The sequence below is a fragment of the Amphibalanus amphitrite genome, unplaced genomic scaffold (assembly GCF_019059575.1).
Source record: "Amphibalanus amphitrite isolate SeventyFive unplaced genomic scaffold, NRLGWU_Aamphi_draft 000719F_arrow, whole genome shotgun sequence".
Lineage (NCBI taxonomy): Eukaryota > Metazoa > Arthropoda > Thecostraca > Balanomorpha > Balanidae > Amphibalanus > Amphibalanus amphitrite.
Genome location: NW_024882213.1, coordinates 324,821 through 343,059, shown reverse-complemented (window position 1 = coordinate 343,059; position 18,239 = coordinate 324,821). Strand labels below are relative to the sequence as shown.

The window sequence follows — 18,239 nt, the reverse complement described above, 5'->3', positions numbered from 1 at the left end:
CGGTGTGCAATGAATGGGTTATGGGCGGGCAGACAGAGATGAGGTATTGAATTTTAATTGACATCAGAAATCTGGTGGGAAAGGAGAACGTTTCTAATCGAGCTTGGGCCGGGAAAGCCGAAAATGTCACGATCGGCTCAAAGCTGCGTCAGGGCCGGGTGCCGTACAAAGTGTAGTATATTTAGGCGGGCAGACAGAGATGAGATATTGGATTTAAATTCACCTTACCATCGGTTTCTGGTGGGGTTTAAAGACGTTTTTAGTTAAGCACGGGGTGTGGCAACCCACTGGCGGATCCAGGGGAAGGCATTTGGGGCAAATGTCTTCCCCCACAACCGGGGCAGCGCCCGAAATCGCTTTTCGAGAATAAAAGAAAACTTCACAACTTTTCTCAGGAAATGTTGGTTAATCACACTGCACAGCAGTACGCAAGGAATCGAAATCCGAATTTTTAAACTAATTCGGAGAAACCTTTTTGGGGTAAGCCTCCGCAGTGTCCAAGACCGCTTCCTGGATCCGCCAGTTATGAATAAGTCACGGTCGATACCGAGCTTCGGCGGGACCAGGCGCTGTATTACGTTGTACCTACAAGGAAGAGGTGGACAGACACCTAACCCCACATCCTACTGCTATACCCGTGCTTCTGTGGGTGAAGCACTGAAGCATCACGGAATCCCATAGGACCTGCGAGTCGACGAGGTGGCTGCTTTGGCCGCCGGGTACTGCAGCTCCCTGGAGTTGCCTGAGACCGATGGTAAAACAACAGCTCCGGTGGTGCCCCTATGGGCCGTAGTAATTAGTGAATTCCCGTAATGTAGAGATCATATCCTCAATAATCTCCATTAAGATTATATATTACTGAACGGCTCTGGGAAAGAAAAATGGAAACCGAGGTCTTTAAAAAATTGTAGGCACGAGGCGTAGCCGAGTGCCGGAGATTTTTTGAAGACCGAGGTTTCCATTTTTCTTCCCAGAGCAAGTTCAGTAAGATATTTCCCATACGTCGTTTAATATCTATTCAGAAACTCACAATTTAATTATTGAAATCACCTTTTTTAAGAGTTTTATCAAAAAATCACCAGAACTGTAGGTCATCAACCCGTGCCGGAAAACAGTGCAGGAAAGATCACGTGCAAATGTTTCCCGCACGGCTAGGATAATGCTAAAGGGATATCTCGGCGTATGGGAATTTATATTCCCAAACAATATGACAGACCAATTATGCTTGCCTACGTTCAGGCATTACCTCTGATGGTTATACGCCCATGAGTACAACATGTGTTCGGACGGGGTGATCTTTCTACAATGTGCGTGTGGCGTTGTGGGTTGTCGCGTGCCGGCCGCCGGGCCACCGGCGCCAGCTGACCGTGCCTGAGGCCGGGACGGTCACGTGACTGGGCACCGGCGAGGGACCCGTCCCGTCTGAATACAGTGAGTCTAGACCGAGACCTCGTTGTGTTTCATTGGCGACGAGTGCGGAACCAGCCATGGCGTGGCTTGGGGTGCCGCCCGTGTTTAAGCGGAACGAGGAGAGCTTTGGTGCCTATGCCAGGAGGCTAGAACAGTTTTTTGTCGTGAACGATTTGCTTATTCCCGACGACAAGAAGGCCGCGGTTTCAGTGGACGCTAAGCGGCGTGCTGTGCTCCTGACTGCTCTGGAGCCGGACACATTCTCGCTCCTGGAGGACCTGCTTGCCCCGGCGGGGGTAGCTGAGGTGACCTGTGCCAGAATCATCGAGGTGCTCACGTCTCACTTCGAGCCGGAGGAATCGGTGATCCTGTCTCGGCACCGATTTCACACCTGCAGCCGGGAGGATACCGAGACGGTGTCAGCTTTCCTGTCCCGGCTGCGTCACCTGGCTCGGCCGTGCCAGTTCACCTGCTGTGCCGGGATACTGGAGGAGATGCTGCGCGATCGTTTCGTCAGCGGTATCCGGAATGAGCGCCTGCAGTCCCGGCTGCTCAGCGAGAAGAACCTCACTCTACAGTCGGCTACAGCGATTGCGACAGCGCATGAGGCGGCCGCCCGCCAGGCCGGCGAGATCGCCCAGAGTCAGACGGGCCCGTCTGGCGAGTCAGCTGTGCACCACGTGTCCGGTGGGGAGCGGCCAGTGGCGGTCGGCCGGCTTCATGCGCCTGCCCGGGGTGGTCGGGCCGGTCCCTGCCCTCGCTGCCCTCGCTGTCTGGGGCGGGGTCACTCATCGGAGAAGTGTCCGTTCCGCAAGCGAGTGTGTTTCTCGTGTGGAAAGCTTGGACATACCCGAGCCGCGTGTGCGGCTACTCGACGTGCGGGCATTGACCAAGTGCAGTGTGACGCGGTTGATGTGGGGGCTGACGGCTCTCAGCCGGCGATAGTGCCATCGTCGGCCAGTGCTTCGGGACGTCCGGAAGGGGCAGCGGCCTCTGCCAGCGGGTCGGTGAGCGCGGCGGTGGAGGAAGAGGAGCTGTACTCGCTGTTCCGGTGTTCGGGCGACCGGCGCGCCCCGATCAAGCTGAACGTGATGCTGGATGATCGGCCCGTCTCCATGGAGCTAGACACTGGCGCTGCGCTGTCTGTATGTGGTGAGAGTGTTTTCAGACAGATTTGGCCTGATAACCCGCCCGTCCTGGGTAGCTGTTCGTACCGTCTCAGGACATACAGCGGGGAAGTGTTACCTGTGTGTGGGGAGGCGACTGTGCGGGTTCAGTATGGGCAGCAGGTGGTCCGGTTGCCATTGGTGATTGTGAAAGGGGAGGGACCCTGCCTGTTCGGTCGTAACTGGTTAGAGGCCATTAAGCTGGATTGGCCAGCCATAGGTCGGTTGACAGCTCATCCCCAGGTCGAGCCTATTCTGGCGGAGTTTCCGGAAGTATTCCGGGACGGCCTGGGCTGCTACCGCGGTGACCCTGTTCATATTGGTGTGGACGGTAACGTTCAGCCCCGGTTCTTTAAAGCCAGAACCGTTCCTCTGGCATATAGAGAGCAGGTTGATTCTGAGCTTGACAAACAAATCAGCGAGGGTCTCTGGGAGCCGGTCTCTAACAGTAGATGGGCCGCACCACTAGTGATCGCACCGAAAGCAAACGGTTCACTGCGTATCTGTGGAGACTATCGTTTGACAGCTAATAAAGTGGCCACGCCGTATCAGTATCCGTTGCCGCGGGTGGAAGAGCTTCTACCCAAGCTGGCGGGAGCGACCGTGTTCAGTAAGATAGATTTGAAGTGTGCTTATAACCAGCTGCCATTAGATGAGAGCTCCAGACAGTATCTCACGGTGAATACCCACCGTGGGCTGTTGAGACCGACTCGTCTCAGTTTTGGGTACAGTTCAGCGCCGGCGTTGTTCCAGAAAACCCTCGAAACGCTCCTAGCGGGCATTCCCGGTATCGGGGTTTTTCTGGATGACGTGGTCGTGTCTGGGGCAGACATTGCCTCTCACAACGCCGCGCTGAGGGCCGTCCTCGGCCGCCTGCAGGACTCCGGCCTGCGAGTCAACCGTGAGAAGTGCCAGTTTGGGCTGGCCGAGGTAACGTACCTTGGTCACAGGGTGAGCGCCAGGGGTGTGGAGGCCACTGAGGAGAAAGTCCGTGCCATTCTCCGGGCACCCGAGCCAGCGTCAGTGGGTCAGCTGAGGTCCTGGCTGGGTGGTATTAATTATTACGGGAAGTTCCTGAAGGGTCTCTCTACAGTCTTGGCGCCATTGTATATCCTGCTTCGCCAGAACCAGCCGTGGCGCTGGGGTGACACTGAGCGCTCCGCGTTCGAGGCTGGCAAAAAGCTGCTGCTAAGCCCGCCTGTGTTAGCCCATTTCGATCCGAAATATGATGTGATTTTGTCCGCTGATGCGAGCCCTATTGGTCTCGGGTGCGTGCTTAGTATTTTGACGCCAGGCGGCGAGAGGCCGGTGGCCTTCTATTCTCGTACCCTAAACGACACTGAGCGTAGATATTCGCAAACTGATCGGGAGGCACTATCCCTGGTGGCAGGCGTCAAGAAGTTCCACTATTTTCTGGCTGGTAGATCGTTCAGAGTTCAGACTGATCATAAGCCCCTGCTGGGCTTACTCGGTGAGCAGAAGCCTCTGCCGCTCATGGCGTCGCCGAGAGTCGTGCGCTGGGCCATGATGTTGTCGGCCTACGATTATCGGTTAGAGTACCGTGCTGGCAGGTTACAGGGCCATTGTGATGCACTGAGCCGGCTGCCACTGCCCGACGTACCGGCGGACGCCAGCAGTCCGGTGCCAGCGGAGCTGGTCCACATGATGGAGGTTTTGGACTCCAGTCCAATAACAGCACAGCAGATTCGTCAGTGGACTGCGCGTGATCCAGTCGTGTCTGCTGTCTATCGATATGTTCAGGACGGCTGGCCTTCGTGTGGTGTACCGCTTTCTCCTGAATTTGGGCCATATAAATGTCGGGAGTCTGAGCTCAGCTCACAGGGTGGCTGCGTACTTTGGGGAGCACGGGTGATCGTTCCGCCCCAAGGTCGCGCAGCGGTACTGCGGCTCCTGCATAGTGGACACTGTGGGGAGGGCAGGACCAAGTCATTCGCCAGACGTTATGTTTGGTGGCCAAACATGGACCGTGATATTTCTGAGATGGTCAGTAAATGCTCCACATGTCAGGAATGGCGCTCCAGTCTACCAGAGACGCCAATCCATCCCTGGGAGTGGCCGTCTGGATGCTGGCAGCGAGTGCACATTGATTTTTGCGGTCCGTTTCAAGGTAGTATGTTTTTGATTATAGTCGATGCCTATTCGAAGTGGATGGATGTTTTCCCCTGCAGACAGGCTACTACTGAAACCACCCTGGAAAAGCTGAGAAGCTCATTCGCGTGCTGGGGAGTCCCCAGAACCCTAGTCTCTGACAACGCCCAGTGTTTTGTCTCTCCAGAGTTCGAAGCGTTTTGTCGGGTGAACGGCATTTGTCATCTGACCTCACCTCCGTTCTCTCCGAAATCCAATGGGCTTGTAGAGCGGGCTGTTCAGACGTTTAAGCGAAGCCTCAATAAGCAGGGTAGAGGCTCGGTCAACACTAAAGTGTCTCGATTTTTATTCAACTATCGCACAGTCAGCCATAGCACGACACATACGTCACCAGCAGAGCTGATGTTTGGCCGTCAGTTACGCACGCCGGTCGATATGCTGCGACCCGACCTGGAGGAAACTGTCCGACGGGAACAGGACCGACAGAAACGGTGTAAGGACCGAGGGTGTCGACAGGCAGACTCACACTCTGTGAATATAGGCGAACCAGTTTATGTCTCGGCTGTCGGACAGTTGCAGGGCTCGAGGGGAAGAAACTGGCTTCAGGGGGTATTGATTGGACGACGCGGTGTGAAACTCACTGTCCGTTTGAATGATGGCCGTGTATTGGTGCGACATGTCGATCGGGTGCGTCCCTGCCGCGGTGTTCCGGTGGCGCAGAGTCCGGACTGGGGTCCGGATCCGGCGGATCTGGCGTCGCCGCTGGCTGACGCCGGGCCGCCTGGCTCGCTGGCCGGGCCGGTCTCCCCTGAGTTGGGCGCTCCGCCGGCGGCCGTAGCGGCGCCGGCAGTGTCCGACCGGGTGCTCCGTCCCAGGCCGCTTCCCGGACCGGACCGATTGAGTTATGCGTAAGATCGTACGCACCGTCCTATGCTTTGTCGATTCATGGTCGTGTTCGCTTTGTATGATAGGTTTTAATTCGTGTATATATCGTGCATTGTTTTATGTCAAGATCTGGTGGGGAGGAATGTGGCGTTGTGGGTTGTCGCGTGCCGGCCGCCGGGCCACCGGCGCCAGCTGACCGTGCCTGAGGCCGGGACGGTCACGTGACTGGGCACCGGCGAGGGACCCGTCCCGTCTGAATACAGTGAGTCTAGACCGAGACCTCGTTGTGTTTCAGTGCGCACCATCCATGGGCCTAGGATGCATCGAGGTCTAAAAGAATGCAGTCTGTAGATCAATCAACATAACAATGGTGGTATGCAACCACATTAAAATATCTCCCCCGCTCCCGCAGCGTTCCAACGCCACTCCGTTATGCATTCGCCTTGTGTGTCCGCCGAGCCGGCTTGCCTCCAATGACGTCACCGGCCGGCCGGCGGCGTTCAAGGTCAAACGGCTGGTGTCCTTACCTGGAATTCTACAGCCTTGGTCTAGAGTCTACATATATTTGCTCATACTGCCAGGTTAAACAAAATACCCATCCACCCCATTCCGCCCGTCCCTTACCTTCCCATCGGTCCTCAGTTCCAGCTCCAGGTACAGCAGCCACAGCGGCAGCCAGTGCTGGAGGCGGGGCTGCTCCACCAGCCGCGCCAGTCGGCGTCTCAGCCGCGCCGCCACCGCCGCCGGCATGGGGGAGGCTGGGGCGGGGGGCTCCGGCGGGGGAGCGTTGGAGGAGAGGTGGGCCACCTCACCCGCCGCCCGGAGAAGGGAGAGCAGGGGAGGGTCGGAGTCCGCCGACGCGCTGTGGAGAGATGAGGTAAGAAGTCAGACCGTGAGTTGGAAGAATCAGGGGGAATGGGGATGGGACATCGGTGGCAATATAAGTTAAATGTGTGAATACCAAAAAGTCACTGATTGAATAAGCGATACCGAGCCTATACGAGCCGAGTGTAGGCTGAGCGAGCAGTTCATACGACAATCAGGTATAAGAAAACAGCTCTTCCTGTTATCTCTTTTCACACAAGTCTGTCGGGAACTATCTATTTATCTAGCACACAGTAAAAGTGACAACAGATGCACGGGTCTTCTTTCTCGCCTACAAAAATCACTCCAAAATATACCGTCCAACGAAAACCTGTAATTCAACTCAATATCGACTTTCCCATTTCACCCACCTGAGTCTCTGACGCCAGGGTACGGGGCAGTAGCGGGCGGCCAGAGCCGTCAGTTCGACATCCAGAGATAGCCGCGCCAGGGCCGACCGCAGAGCCCTCTGTAGGTGGCTCTGCCAGTTCAGGGGGTCCGCCAGAGGCCGGGCGGCGGCCAGTAGCCGGCAGCAGGCGCGGTGCAGGTCGGCGGTCACCCTGGGGGAAACACGAACCGTCAGACAGTCATGGATAGATAGACTGATGGGACGGACAGCGGACGGACAGATCGAAGGCATATGAGTAGTAATCTATCACTGTAACTCCACTCCTTTTTTTCTAGTCCCTTGGACAGGCTTTGGAACAAGGAATTACTTAATAATGAGTCAGGGCCCTATGGCACACTTATGTAAAGCCACTTTCCACGAATAAGTAATTTTCTGTCCAATCTAATTCTTTCTCCACATCCCTAACCAATTTCCTCCCATTCATTAACGAACATCCGCTCTTCCTGTCCCTCCCCGCCCTACCTGATTCTTCCTATCCCGTTCCGTCCCCATCCCTTTCCCATCCATCCCAATCCTCACCTATTCGTCTCGCTGCTCCTGTTCTTTCCGAGGTCTTCCATCACCGCCATGAACACCTCAGCAGCCTCCTCTATCCCGGCCGTGACCAGTAGACTCCATGCCAGGCAGCACGTCACGAACACGACGGTAGGAGGCGGCCTACCCCCGGCAGCCAGGCTAGTCAACTCCGGTAGTAGGCGCCTCAGACGAGACACAGTCCGGGCTAGATGGTGAGCGGGAGGGGTGACACCGGGCGGAAGCGAGGTCACCTCACCACTAAACAGAGCACTGAGCGCGGCACGGCAGCCGTCAGATGGGCTCGGACCGGTGGATAACACCAAACACCATCGGTTAACTAGTTCAAACCGGATTGGGTCGTCAGCACCACACTGGGATAGAGCGGTTTGTAGAACCCGAGCGGAAGACTCCACTGCACCGATTGACTGCTCAAATCGAGCGTACTCGATGAATAGAGGCACGCTGTGGCGCTCGGATTTGAGGATGGCCTTCATTTTCTTTCGAGCTTCCTTTGCTGCGCCAGCGGTGGTCGTGGAGGTAGTGGCGGTGATTTTGGCGGAAATTCGAGCCGCGCGTCGGGCGATTATCCGCAGTCTGTGCTGAAGCAGCCTCGTCCGGTGCTCTCCCGACATGGCCGCCGCTGTCTGCTCCAGCACTCTGTCCACGAACGCCGCGTACTCGGGCGAGTCCAAGTTCGGGCCGAGGGGAGGCATGGTGAGCGGTTCTTCGGGCGAGTCCATTTTCTCCGAAAGGGGAGGTAGCTCTGGTGAAGGAAGAAGCTTTTCCACTCCAGCGGCAAGCATTCGGAGGGTATCATCATCTTCATTGGCCACTGAGTGGCTCTCATCACCACACAAAAACGCCACAAAGTCCTCAACAAGTCGCACTCGCCTCTCAGGCGCCATTTTGAACAAAAACCCTCTCACATCCTCAAAGAGGACGATCCTGTCTGTATCCTCACAGTCATCCTCCTGACCCGGCCGATCCCAGGGTAGCCAGTGCCGCGCCGCGCGACCCGCCTCCGCCGCACGCCAGACTTCAGCTCGAGGTTTCCCGGAAGACAGAAGTTCCAGTTCGGTTTCATCATCCGGCTCTTCGACCTCAGCTCCCGGCCGGTCGGTACGCGTAGCTAGCTCCGTGGGCCAGCCGCGCGCGTTTGGCTCACCGACGCGCGGCAGACGAGAGTCCCAGAAGGGCTCGAAGGAGGCAGGTGTGCCAGCAGCGCCCTCCAGTGGCGGGGAGAACAGGTTTAGTTCCAGCAGAGCCTGGTAGATGGCAATGGCGCGCTCCGTGTAGCCGGCTTGGCGTAATATCTGCCGACAGAACAAGTGACTTCAATGGCAGGTAAATAAATCAATCAGTAGGTGCTAAACTACTCAGTACCAGCCATCTGTAGGACTATATAGGTACCACCAATGATAGCGATGAAAGCTCGATTAAAATCAGTAGGTACAGACAGCTTCATCGATGGCTCAGAAACAAAACATCGTCAGATGTGATTGATATACGGACTTGAATGTTTGTGGACGTGGTTTGTGTTATGTTTTGGTTCGTTTGAGTGAAAGAGCACACACTCAATGGAAAACGCGATTTATTTACTGCGATACGTTAAGCCGAAAGAATGTCCAAAAAGATAACAAGTATGGCGAGCGCCGCGCCTAGTCGCCCGCGCCAGTCCTGCCGCTCGGCGCGCACAGTCAGCTGGCGGCGGCAGAGGCGCTCACAGGCACGGAGCCGGGGCGGCCAGCGGTGGCGGCGGCAGGGGCGCGCGCAGGCGCGGCCAGCAGCCGTGCGGGGGTTGGACCATAATACAACAGTTTGTGGCCACGGAAAGCCTACAACACCAGCTTGTCTGTCAGCCACTTTCAGTTCTCATCCTGACTCTAGCCTAGCCCACCCTAACGTTCATCGTCGCGGTGTCCCGTCCTTCAATTCCAAATCCAACCCTGCAGTCGCACCCAATAGTCCCGTCCCGTAGTTCCCCCCTGGACTCTCACCCTACAGAGGTGTCCGACCACCTCCAGCATGAGCTCCTCCAGTCCCTGGGGCGGCCGGTGGGGCCGGGCCGCGTCTGCCTGAAACTGGCGCATCTTCTCCAGACATCGGGCGTGTGCCGAGACCAGGCCGGACACGGTGAAACCCGGGCAGTGCTGCTGAGACGCCAGATACCTGAGATCGGGCAGAAAATTTGGGTTAGTTCTGAGAGCGGTCAGCGGCGGGCGGGATAAGAAGGGAAGGTTACTGCGTAGTGATGTCAAATACAGAAAATCGGAATACCATGCCGATACCAAACCAAATACCAACCAAAACCGTGGGGAAATACCAAACCGAAGCAACTTTGAAAGATAAGGAACTTTTTACCAATTTCTTAGCCTCTTACACATTAGTAAGGGTTCATAAAACCAACAAAATACCAAACACATTAGGATTGAAATACCAAATACCAAGTTGGTATCGGTTTGGTATCGGTATACCAAAAAGTTGGTATCCGATTGACATCTCTATTACTGCGCAACAGTGCCAACATTACGGTGATACGGTTAATCATCAACAGCAACCATACTTCCGACTTCCGACGGGTAAACCATTGACGATGTGGTGGTATTTATAACAGATTTATTAACCCTACTAGAACAGAAAATCGGTGACATCGAAATATTTGCAACGGGTAATGGTCAAAGTTAGCAGTAGGTATTCACCGGAAGTCTCAATCTTTAATACGTTACGGGCTAGGGGAGTGGTAAAGAGCCAGTTGTCTACGAATACATTAAAAAACAATTATATTCGTAGACTACTGGCTCTTTACTACGTACCTGTCCATTATAACTACATTTGTCAGGCTAGGGAAGGTTGCACAAGCTGACTTGTTTGTACTATGAGGGAAGAGTTTTGTAGCACCCTTCGCGCTCGGCCATAATTAATTCTTTGTTTGCGTATAACGAACGATGAACTGACGGGCTAACCGAACGACAGGCTACCATTTCCATAATCAGCTTCAACCAGAAACAACCCAATAACGGACGAGGTTTGTCTATTACACCCCGCACTCCCTCTGACCACCCCGCTCACCTCCGCCAAACTCCCAGCTCGGCCGGATGGCTGAACAGCAGCTGTCTCCACTCTGTCCGGGCCTCCTCGGGCGGCTGGTCGGGCTGGCGCAGCTCCAGCCTCCTCAGTCGCAGCTCCACGCTCCCCGCGCAGTGCCGCAGCGCGCGCTCCAGCACCGCCAGCTGGCCGTCCAGCAGCTGCTGAGAGGTGACGCAGCCGGCCAGCCGGCGCCGGCGGGCCTCCAGCAGTCGCAGCCAGAGAGATGCGTCCCCCGGCCGCTCTGAGACCAGCCGGTTCAGCTCTGCGGTGTCGCGGTCCGGCGGACCCAGAGGACACTCGGCACGCACCGAGCGCAGGTAGTCAGAGCCGTCGGAGGCAGACTCCGGCGGGGGAGAGACCGCACGGACGGATAGCGTCACGAAGGAATGACCCATCGGAAGCGTCGCGAGTGGTAAGGTGTTGGAAGCGACGCGTCGCAAACGACGTCTCCAGTGGCGGTCGTGATATCTCGCGACGGAGGCGACGGAGCGTCGGTCCCTTCTAGGTCGGCCTAGAACTCCCGCCAAACGACGAACATAGCGCGCCACATGGTGATGGTACATCTCCGGAAAAGCGCGCGCGGCGCGGTCCGGCCGACGATCCACGGAGAACGCCAACTCCGGACGAACACCAGCGTCCTCCAGAAAGACGCCTTTCAGTGGAGGCGACTCGGCGGGAGCCGGTGGAGGAGAGCTGTGCTCCTCTCGACGGCGGCTCTTCTTGTGACGTTTGTGCCGAGATTTTGACGGTGAGCGGCTGCGACTGCGGGAACGTTGCCGTTTGTGTTTTCGGCGGTGTTTTTCAGCTCTTGGTGGAGATCGTTTTGCTGTACTGTCATCAGGCACTTGTGAAGTCGCACAGGTTGTATCCGGGATGAGATCTGAACACACAGGAGACCCCTGACTGCCTGAGTATTTTGTAACAGATGCAGCACTAGTAATGTGAGATTCCCCTGGTTGAAAGCTTCCATTTGCCAGCCATGCTTGGTCATCTTTTTCCTTACTTTCATCTTTTTCTTGTACATCTGCTGAATAAGCTGGAAACAGACTCATCTTAATTCTGAAACAAAAATTCACAGCAAATTAACATAAAACCACTTTGTTCTTACTATGGCACCTTTGCATATACTAATTCACACGAGTTATCTACAGTTGCCTCTTATAGGTATGATGATGAAAGGCAAACATAAGAATAAAACTTAGCAACAATTCAGATACAAACAGAGTGTGAATGGCTTTTTGATTACTGGAGTAGTATCACCTGTGTCAGAATTCATGGGAATTCATAGACAAAGACTTCAAAATGTGATATGCTTACCCATTACCCAAGGCCCAAATCCAATTTTAACAGTTTTGTCAAACTAAACATGAGATTACTAGGTACCGTTGATTAAGTGGCACACTTTGAAAATAATTAACCCGCGCCCCACTGGGGTCTGCGTATAACACGCCCTACTGGGGGGGGGGGGGGGCTATTCATAGCCCCCCCTCCTAACTCCGAAACTACTGGGCCGATCGTCAAAATTCAAACGGCGTCTGATAGCCCCGGAAAAACTGTCGAATGAAACCTAATTTCATTGACCTCGAGGTCACCGATGACGTCACAGGTCAGGTCAAAGTAAAAATTATTAGCATTTTAGCTTGTCCACGTTTTGGGCTCTGGCCGCCGTCTTACAAGTCAGATCAGGCTCATTTTTGGATCACACACTCGTGAACAGATGCTCTAGATACCCTGAGGGTACCAAACTTGTACCTACTTTGATTTTCAGGTCAAGGTCAGGTCATCACAGGTCACGAAAACACGGGTGGAGAATGTTTGAAAAAGTTACCCCGGCCGGCGACCGAAAGTCAGAAAGACGATGATGCTCAAATATTTGTCAACGGTTATCAACAAACCCCTATTCTGTGGCATAGAATAATGGATGTCTGCCGTTTGTACGTTTTTAGGGAAAACTGCTGCACGCAGGTGCGGAAGATTTCGTAATTGTAACAACAATTTTGCAACACGCCTTAAAATTTCGGACGCATGTCACCTAGTGCTAGGTCAGGTCATCAAGTCAAATTTACTGGATGATCGTGCTAAAAATGCCATCATGCCCTTTGCAAAGCTTATTCCGCGTAAGTTGCAACCTTCCCACACAAAACAAAATGTCAAATTTGACCGTTTTGACCCTCTTATTGATTTGAGCTCGCACCTGAAATATTATTCGCGACCGAGCCTTAAACAAGTAATCGAATGTTTTGTTTGCAGTGTTTAAGCTCCGTTATGTTCATGAACTGTGAGAAAAGTTGTCGGAGAACGCTAGATAAATTTGGCTTTTGATGATCTATGGTGATTTTATTATTGAGCTTGCCTAAAACATGACCAGATTTCTCTGGTCACGATTGTCGCTCTTTCAAACGTCGTTCCGCTTCTCGCCTCGTAGCCCAGTAGCCGAGTTAGAAGGAGCGTGAAAAGCCCACCTCTCGACTCAACGTGTTACGATAAGGCCACCACCCTGACGCGGGTTAAGTTGGGGGAGCCTTGAGCCCCAGCAGCTCGTCCTTCTATCTCACTGATATTACCCTCGTCCTGTCTTGTGATGTTATTACAGTGCCATCTTACGATAACGGCCCTTAAATATGATTTACTTCTGTTTGATGAAACATGTCGGGCTCCACGACGAAAAGACTTAAAAACATAGAAGCTCCAAAATGAAAATAAAGTAAATTTTCAAGAACTTTTCAAGGTAAATAAGAATAATGAGAGACGCTTTTATAGATGACAGTTTTTTTCGTATGGACTATGGAGACAGCTTTTAGGATTTACAAAAGTGGAAAAAATTACCCCGGCCGCGCCGGGGTCGGCTGAAAGTTACCCCGGCCACGGCCGGGGTGGCCGGGGCAGGTTCTTCACCCATGCAAGAAAATATTATATCATGAGTCGGCCACGTGACACATGTTTTATGGTCCATTTAGGTCCAAGATTTCGAATTTGATGTCGTCTGTGTCATTGGAGGTCATTTTGAGTCGAATTTAGCTTAGGTCAGGTCACTTTAAGGTCAAAAAAGGTCAAATTTTGAAGTTGAAATTTTTCAACAAAAAAGGTGTCTATTGGATGCAGTTTGAGCTCAGGAACACGATGCTGCTATTTATATTGGTGTACGATGTCAAATACGTGCTGAAAAATTGATTTGAAAAATTAATAATTGAGAATTTTTTGCAATAATGCGTAAAACTTGGCCATTTTGGAAGATATTTAGCTAAAACTTGCTAGAGTTAGTCATAATAATGCGTTCTATCACATATTTCCGTTTTTTTTTCGAAAAGTCAAAAACTTTTTGAAAAAAAATGTAAAAATATAAAATTTGGATTTTATTATATTTAATTTTCCAAATTTTCAAAATTTCGAAAATCCGAGATAGCAGTTTGATAGCGCAGTCTATTCAGAGTCCTCTCATGCAAAGAAATTGGATCTAGCTTAAAAACTGAGCTCTTGGGAGCGATTGCCGTGGTTCAATGTTTTGCGTCGAAATCGGCCGAACATGACGTCACTCTGACGTCATTTCCGGCCGACCTATAGTATATACGAAGTTCAAATTTTGACACAAGGTGTCAAATTGATGCAGCCTAAGGTACTGTAAGTTTGGCGTCGATACGTCAAGCGGTTTGGAAGTTATTGCAGAAAAACGGGAGGGGGGCTATAAATAGCCCCCCAGTGGGGTGCGGGTTAAGTTAAAAAGGTAAGCGTCCAAGCTCACAGACAGAGGCCACATTGACATAAGGCTATGAGTATGACAAACCCATTGATCAAATATTCTAATAACCTCCAAGTAGGCAGAAAAAATAGAATGAATGATATTAACACAAATAATCCCTCTCCGACCCCTGGCTACTAGACGCTAATTCTCACTGAAAAATATTTAACATCTACACAGCGAAAAGAAGAATATCTCAATCAATTCCAACTCAATGCTCAGTGGCACGGTCATAGATACTAGCTCAGTGGTCTAACTATTCCATTTGAGGGCTTCAACTTCAAACGCTTCAAACTAGAGACTTCAATCTTGCTTCAATATGGGATTTTTTTTTGGTGGCCCTAACTTACGTTACCGGCCTCGCGAGGAGGGCGGCGACCTAACTACGCCGCGCAAAAGAAACAGGCCGTCCTAACTAAGACCGGTGGCCACTTTTACTGCAAGACAACATGGGAAAACCCATATCCATGTACTATGCCATGAATATGGGGAAAAACCCATGAATTTACGTTAAGACACATAAATGACAGTGAAACTTACCGTTAACATGGATGAAGTATACCAATCCATGCCGTTAAATTGATGTTTGTGAGGGGAGGGAAGGAGGAAGTTTTTGAATCTGGCAATATATATTTTGGCAATATATATTTTGGTTATATGGCCTTAATTGTTGTGAATGGTTACGATGTTACGATGAAAGTTGGATGATTTATATCCACAGGGGAGCAATGCCGCTTGAACCCTATTGGCCGTAGTGTCTTACGGTGGCGGCCATATTGCGCAGACCAAGAAACGGCTGCCGCCTGTGTTGAGGAATAGGGAATTCGGGACCTCGATTTACGTTTGCGGCCGCCGCATCCGTTACGTTCAAGTTATGTAGATACGGAACCCGGCATCTTACGCAGAATTGAGTGGGGAACACGATCGTATCTTCAGAATTCCTCAAATTTACTCGCCGGACCTACATTTGCCCCGGCCGAGGGGTTGATTGAACCCACCTCGCTAATGCGCCGCTAATTAAACTAGAATTAAGCGTCAAATTGGTCGTTTGCGACAAAGGATAATGCAGAGTGACTGGTAGGAACCCACTGTAAAGGTCCCGGGTCAACCGGTGACCTCTGAGGTCAGGTCAAGTGATCTAAGGCACGGGTTCGGTTTTTGGTAAATAACTTCGCCAAAAATGGCCGTAGAGCCGCGATTTTGGCATCATTGTGTTCAGCTAGCTCAGGCGCATCGAGTGATATACTTTTTGTTCGGGTCAGGTCAAGTTAGGGTGTTGACCTCAGGTCAAGGTCAGGTCAGCACCGCCAGGTCACGAAGTTGGTCGAAAGAGGTCATGTCGCATATCATTCGATTTGGCAGGTCTTCCTGAGTCCATTGGTGGCTTTCCCGACTCGCTAGCTCAATTTGATCGGGAGTTATTGAAGAAAAACTGTGACCCTTGTGACGTCACAAATGACGTCACGCAAGGGCAACAATGCAAATATGAAGCATAGAACCTTGCAAGGAGTGCATGAAATCATGATTTTATATGCTTGAGATAGTTTCAGATCATTCTCGGCGCCAAAATAGCAATTTTCATATTTTCCCATTGACTTATAAGGGCTTAACGTATTAGTTCCTTGTATCTGAGAAGTTTTTAGGATTTCATCTTATTATCCACTCAATTCTGCGTAAGATTCCGGGTTCCGTGGCCACATAGCTTGAACGTAACGGATGCAGCGACCGCAAACGTAAATCGAGGTCCCGAATTCCCTATTCCCCAACACAGGCGGCGGCCGCTTCCTGGTCTGCGCAACATGGCGGCACCGTTGGACACCATCTGGCGGCCGATGCGCATTCCACATTATAGAGTTCAGTGTTTATATCACTGCCTAGCTAGTCTAACAGTCAGATTTTGTAAATGACGTCATAAGAACTTAAGCATTGCCTACATATTTTGCATAATACCTGTCACGAATAAACGTCAAATACAAATCATAATTTTTTTTTGAAATTAAGTAAAATTATCTGCACAAGTAAGCACTTAGAAACGCATGAATAAATTCTTGATTTGCTAGTTTGTGAAGAAAGCTATCTCATTTTCTAGCTATCTCATTTTAGAGCAAAAGTTTCGTTTTTAGGCTTCGATTGAAACAGCAGCGCCAATACTGTCGCAAGCATGATCGTTTGCGTTGTGTTGATGTCCCACAGCCACAGGGAACTCCGCCACAATACGCCACAATAGAGTGCAGTGGTTGTTCCTGAATGGTGCGTTCCCAGACCACTTCAACTTTGCTTGCACTACTGCATTGCATTCGGTATCAACGTTTCCCTGATCCTGCTGAAAATAGACGTAAGATTAGCATGAACTTTTGCTCGGAATCCTCAGAGAGTGAATCAATAGCTGTAGGCACCACGGTTGAGCTGCTCCACAATTGCACGACCACATGTCACGTGTCACGTGGTGTTGCTCGCCGGACCTCAGGGGCTAGGCGCCAACCTGAACCAGTGCACCAACTGCACCATGCAGTGGTGCAGATGCAGATTTACTGCGGTGCTGTGCAGAATTTGCGTGGAGCGGTAGGTGGAATGACCTATTGGTTTTCTGCATATGCGACGGCCGAGGGGGCTGGGGGGGGGGGGGGGCGGGTATGACCCTACCCCCTTGCCCTTTTGCCCCTGGTTGAGCCCAGTCTGCAAAGTATGGCAATTTCGACGAGATCTCGTCTGTGCGGGCTTGTTCGGCTGGTGCGGGTTTGGTGCGGTGCGCCATTACGGTCAGACTGCAAAGTATGGCACGCAGGTTGACGAGGCACACCGGCCCAAGTTCAAAATCCGCACCAACCTTTCAAACTGAGCCGGAAAATCCGCACCAAAGCGGGCTGAGAGCCCAAAAAATCCGCACCAGCACCGAACCCACAGGCAATTATAATGCAAGGGACTTTGATGAAATACTAGGACTTACTCCACAAGAAGATCGAATGGGTCGGAGCGCTTTCAATATGTATTATACATATTATATCCTTATCTATATATATCATATCATATTATACATATATATCCTTCGATACCCGACTCGATTCGACCCGTTATTGATTCGCTGACGACGATATGTATAATACAGGGATGCGGAGCCGGAGCCGGAGTCGGAGCCGGAGCCGCCGGAGCCGGCATATTTTGCCCGGAGCCGGAGCCGGAGCCGGAGCCGTGAAACAATATAGCCCGGAGCCGGAGCCGGAGCCGGAGCCGCCAAAAAAGGGGGCGACTCCGGCTCCTTTTTATTTTTTGAAGAGGAAAAAAAATAATTGACCTAGTTCGGTTTGACAGTACAAGGCAGTAAAACATATGGTACTTACGTCATGGGCCATCAAGTGAATGAAAAAATCCGAATATCCCCAGTATCCCACAGTACGCAAACAACTTCCTGTTTGCTCTTCCCCCCCCCCCCCCCCACGTCTACTGCATCCCCAGAACATGAGGACCAGTCATCAGGTGACGGCCATTGTTTTCAAACCAGTGCAGTGGACTGCGACTCCCAGCACCGTCTCATCCCACACACCCCCCACCCCTCACCCCCCAATGCAGCCGAGACGGGTGTCAGCTTACGATGGTTCACTGAACTCCGATTCGCGGCGACTGCGTTTCCAATGCCATCGCTTCCTAGCCCTTTGTTCTGCCAGTTCTCTCCGAGGTGCGTTTGCGCGGGGACGCGGTGAGCCGGTCATGGCAAAGAGTAACGCGTATAACCAATCCAATTTTTCTTCCACCCGTATTTAATTGATTGCGTAGGGGATGTACTGAGTCGGAGCCGGAGCCGCCGGAGCCGGACCATTTTACTCGGAGCCGGAGCCGGAGCCGGAGCCGCCATAACATTTCACCCGGAGCCGGAGCTGGAGCCGGAGCCGATTTTTTCTCCGGAGCCGGAGCCGGAGCCGGAGCCGTCTGAAATTTCCACGGCTCCGCATCCCTGGATTATACCATATTGAAAGCGCTCCGACCCATTCGATCTCCTTGTGGAGTAAGTCCTAGTATTTCATCAATTTAATTCCATCTCCACATCATGTCATTACGGCAA

The 18,239-nt window shown here is 52.1% G+C and overlaps 2 protein-coding genes across 9 annotated transcripts in view; one reads left to right on the top strand and one right to left on the bottom strand.

The window, feature by feature from the left end:
- Positions 1-18,239, bottom strand: part of LOC122365160 (nuclear exosome regulator NRDE2-like) — a 36,621-nt gene that overhangs the window by 1,971 nt on the left and 16,411 nt on the right. For 2 of the 3 annotated variants that reach the window (XM_043336130.1, XM_043336128.1), the window contains exons 2-6: positions 10,429-11,505; positions 9,357-9,528; positions 7,363-8,672; positions 6,806-6,994; positions 6,195-6,432 (exon numbers count right to left, since the gene is read on the bottom strand). In XM_043336130.1, the coding sequence (XP_043192065.1) occupies positions 6,195-6,432; positions 6,806-6,994; positions 7,363-8,672; positions 9,357-9,528; positions 10,429-11,498 (2,979 nt within the window). In that variant the 5' untranslated portion in view covers positions 11,499-11,505. Of the gene's footprint in view, positions 1-6,194; positions 6,433-6,805; positions 6,995-7,362; positions 8,673-9,356; positions 9,529-10,428; positions 11,506-14,722; positions 14,949-18,239 lie in introns of those variants that run through there. The other variant, XM_043336129.1, reaches the window with a different exon arrangement.
- LOC122365161 (DNA-directed RNA polymerase III subunit RPC5-like) overlaps positions 16,328-18,239 on the top strand; it is a 39,321-nt gene continuing 37,409 nt past the window's right edge. Inside the window, exon 1 of one of the 6 annotated variants that reach the window (XM_043336134.1) lies at positions 16,328-16,432. The gene's annotated coding sequence lies outside the window, so the exon portion shown is untranslated. Of the gene's footprint in view, positions 16,518-16,563; positions 16,745-18,239 lie in introns of those variants that run through there. The other 5 variants (XM_043336139.1, XM_043336136.1, XM_043336137.1 and 2 more) reach the window with 5 other exon arrangements.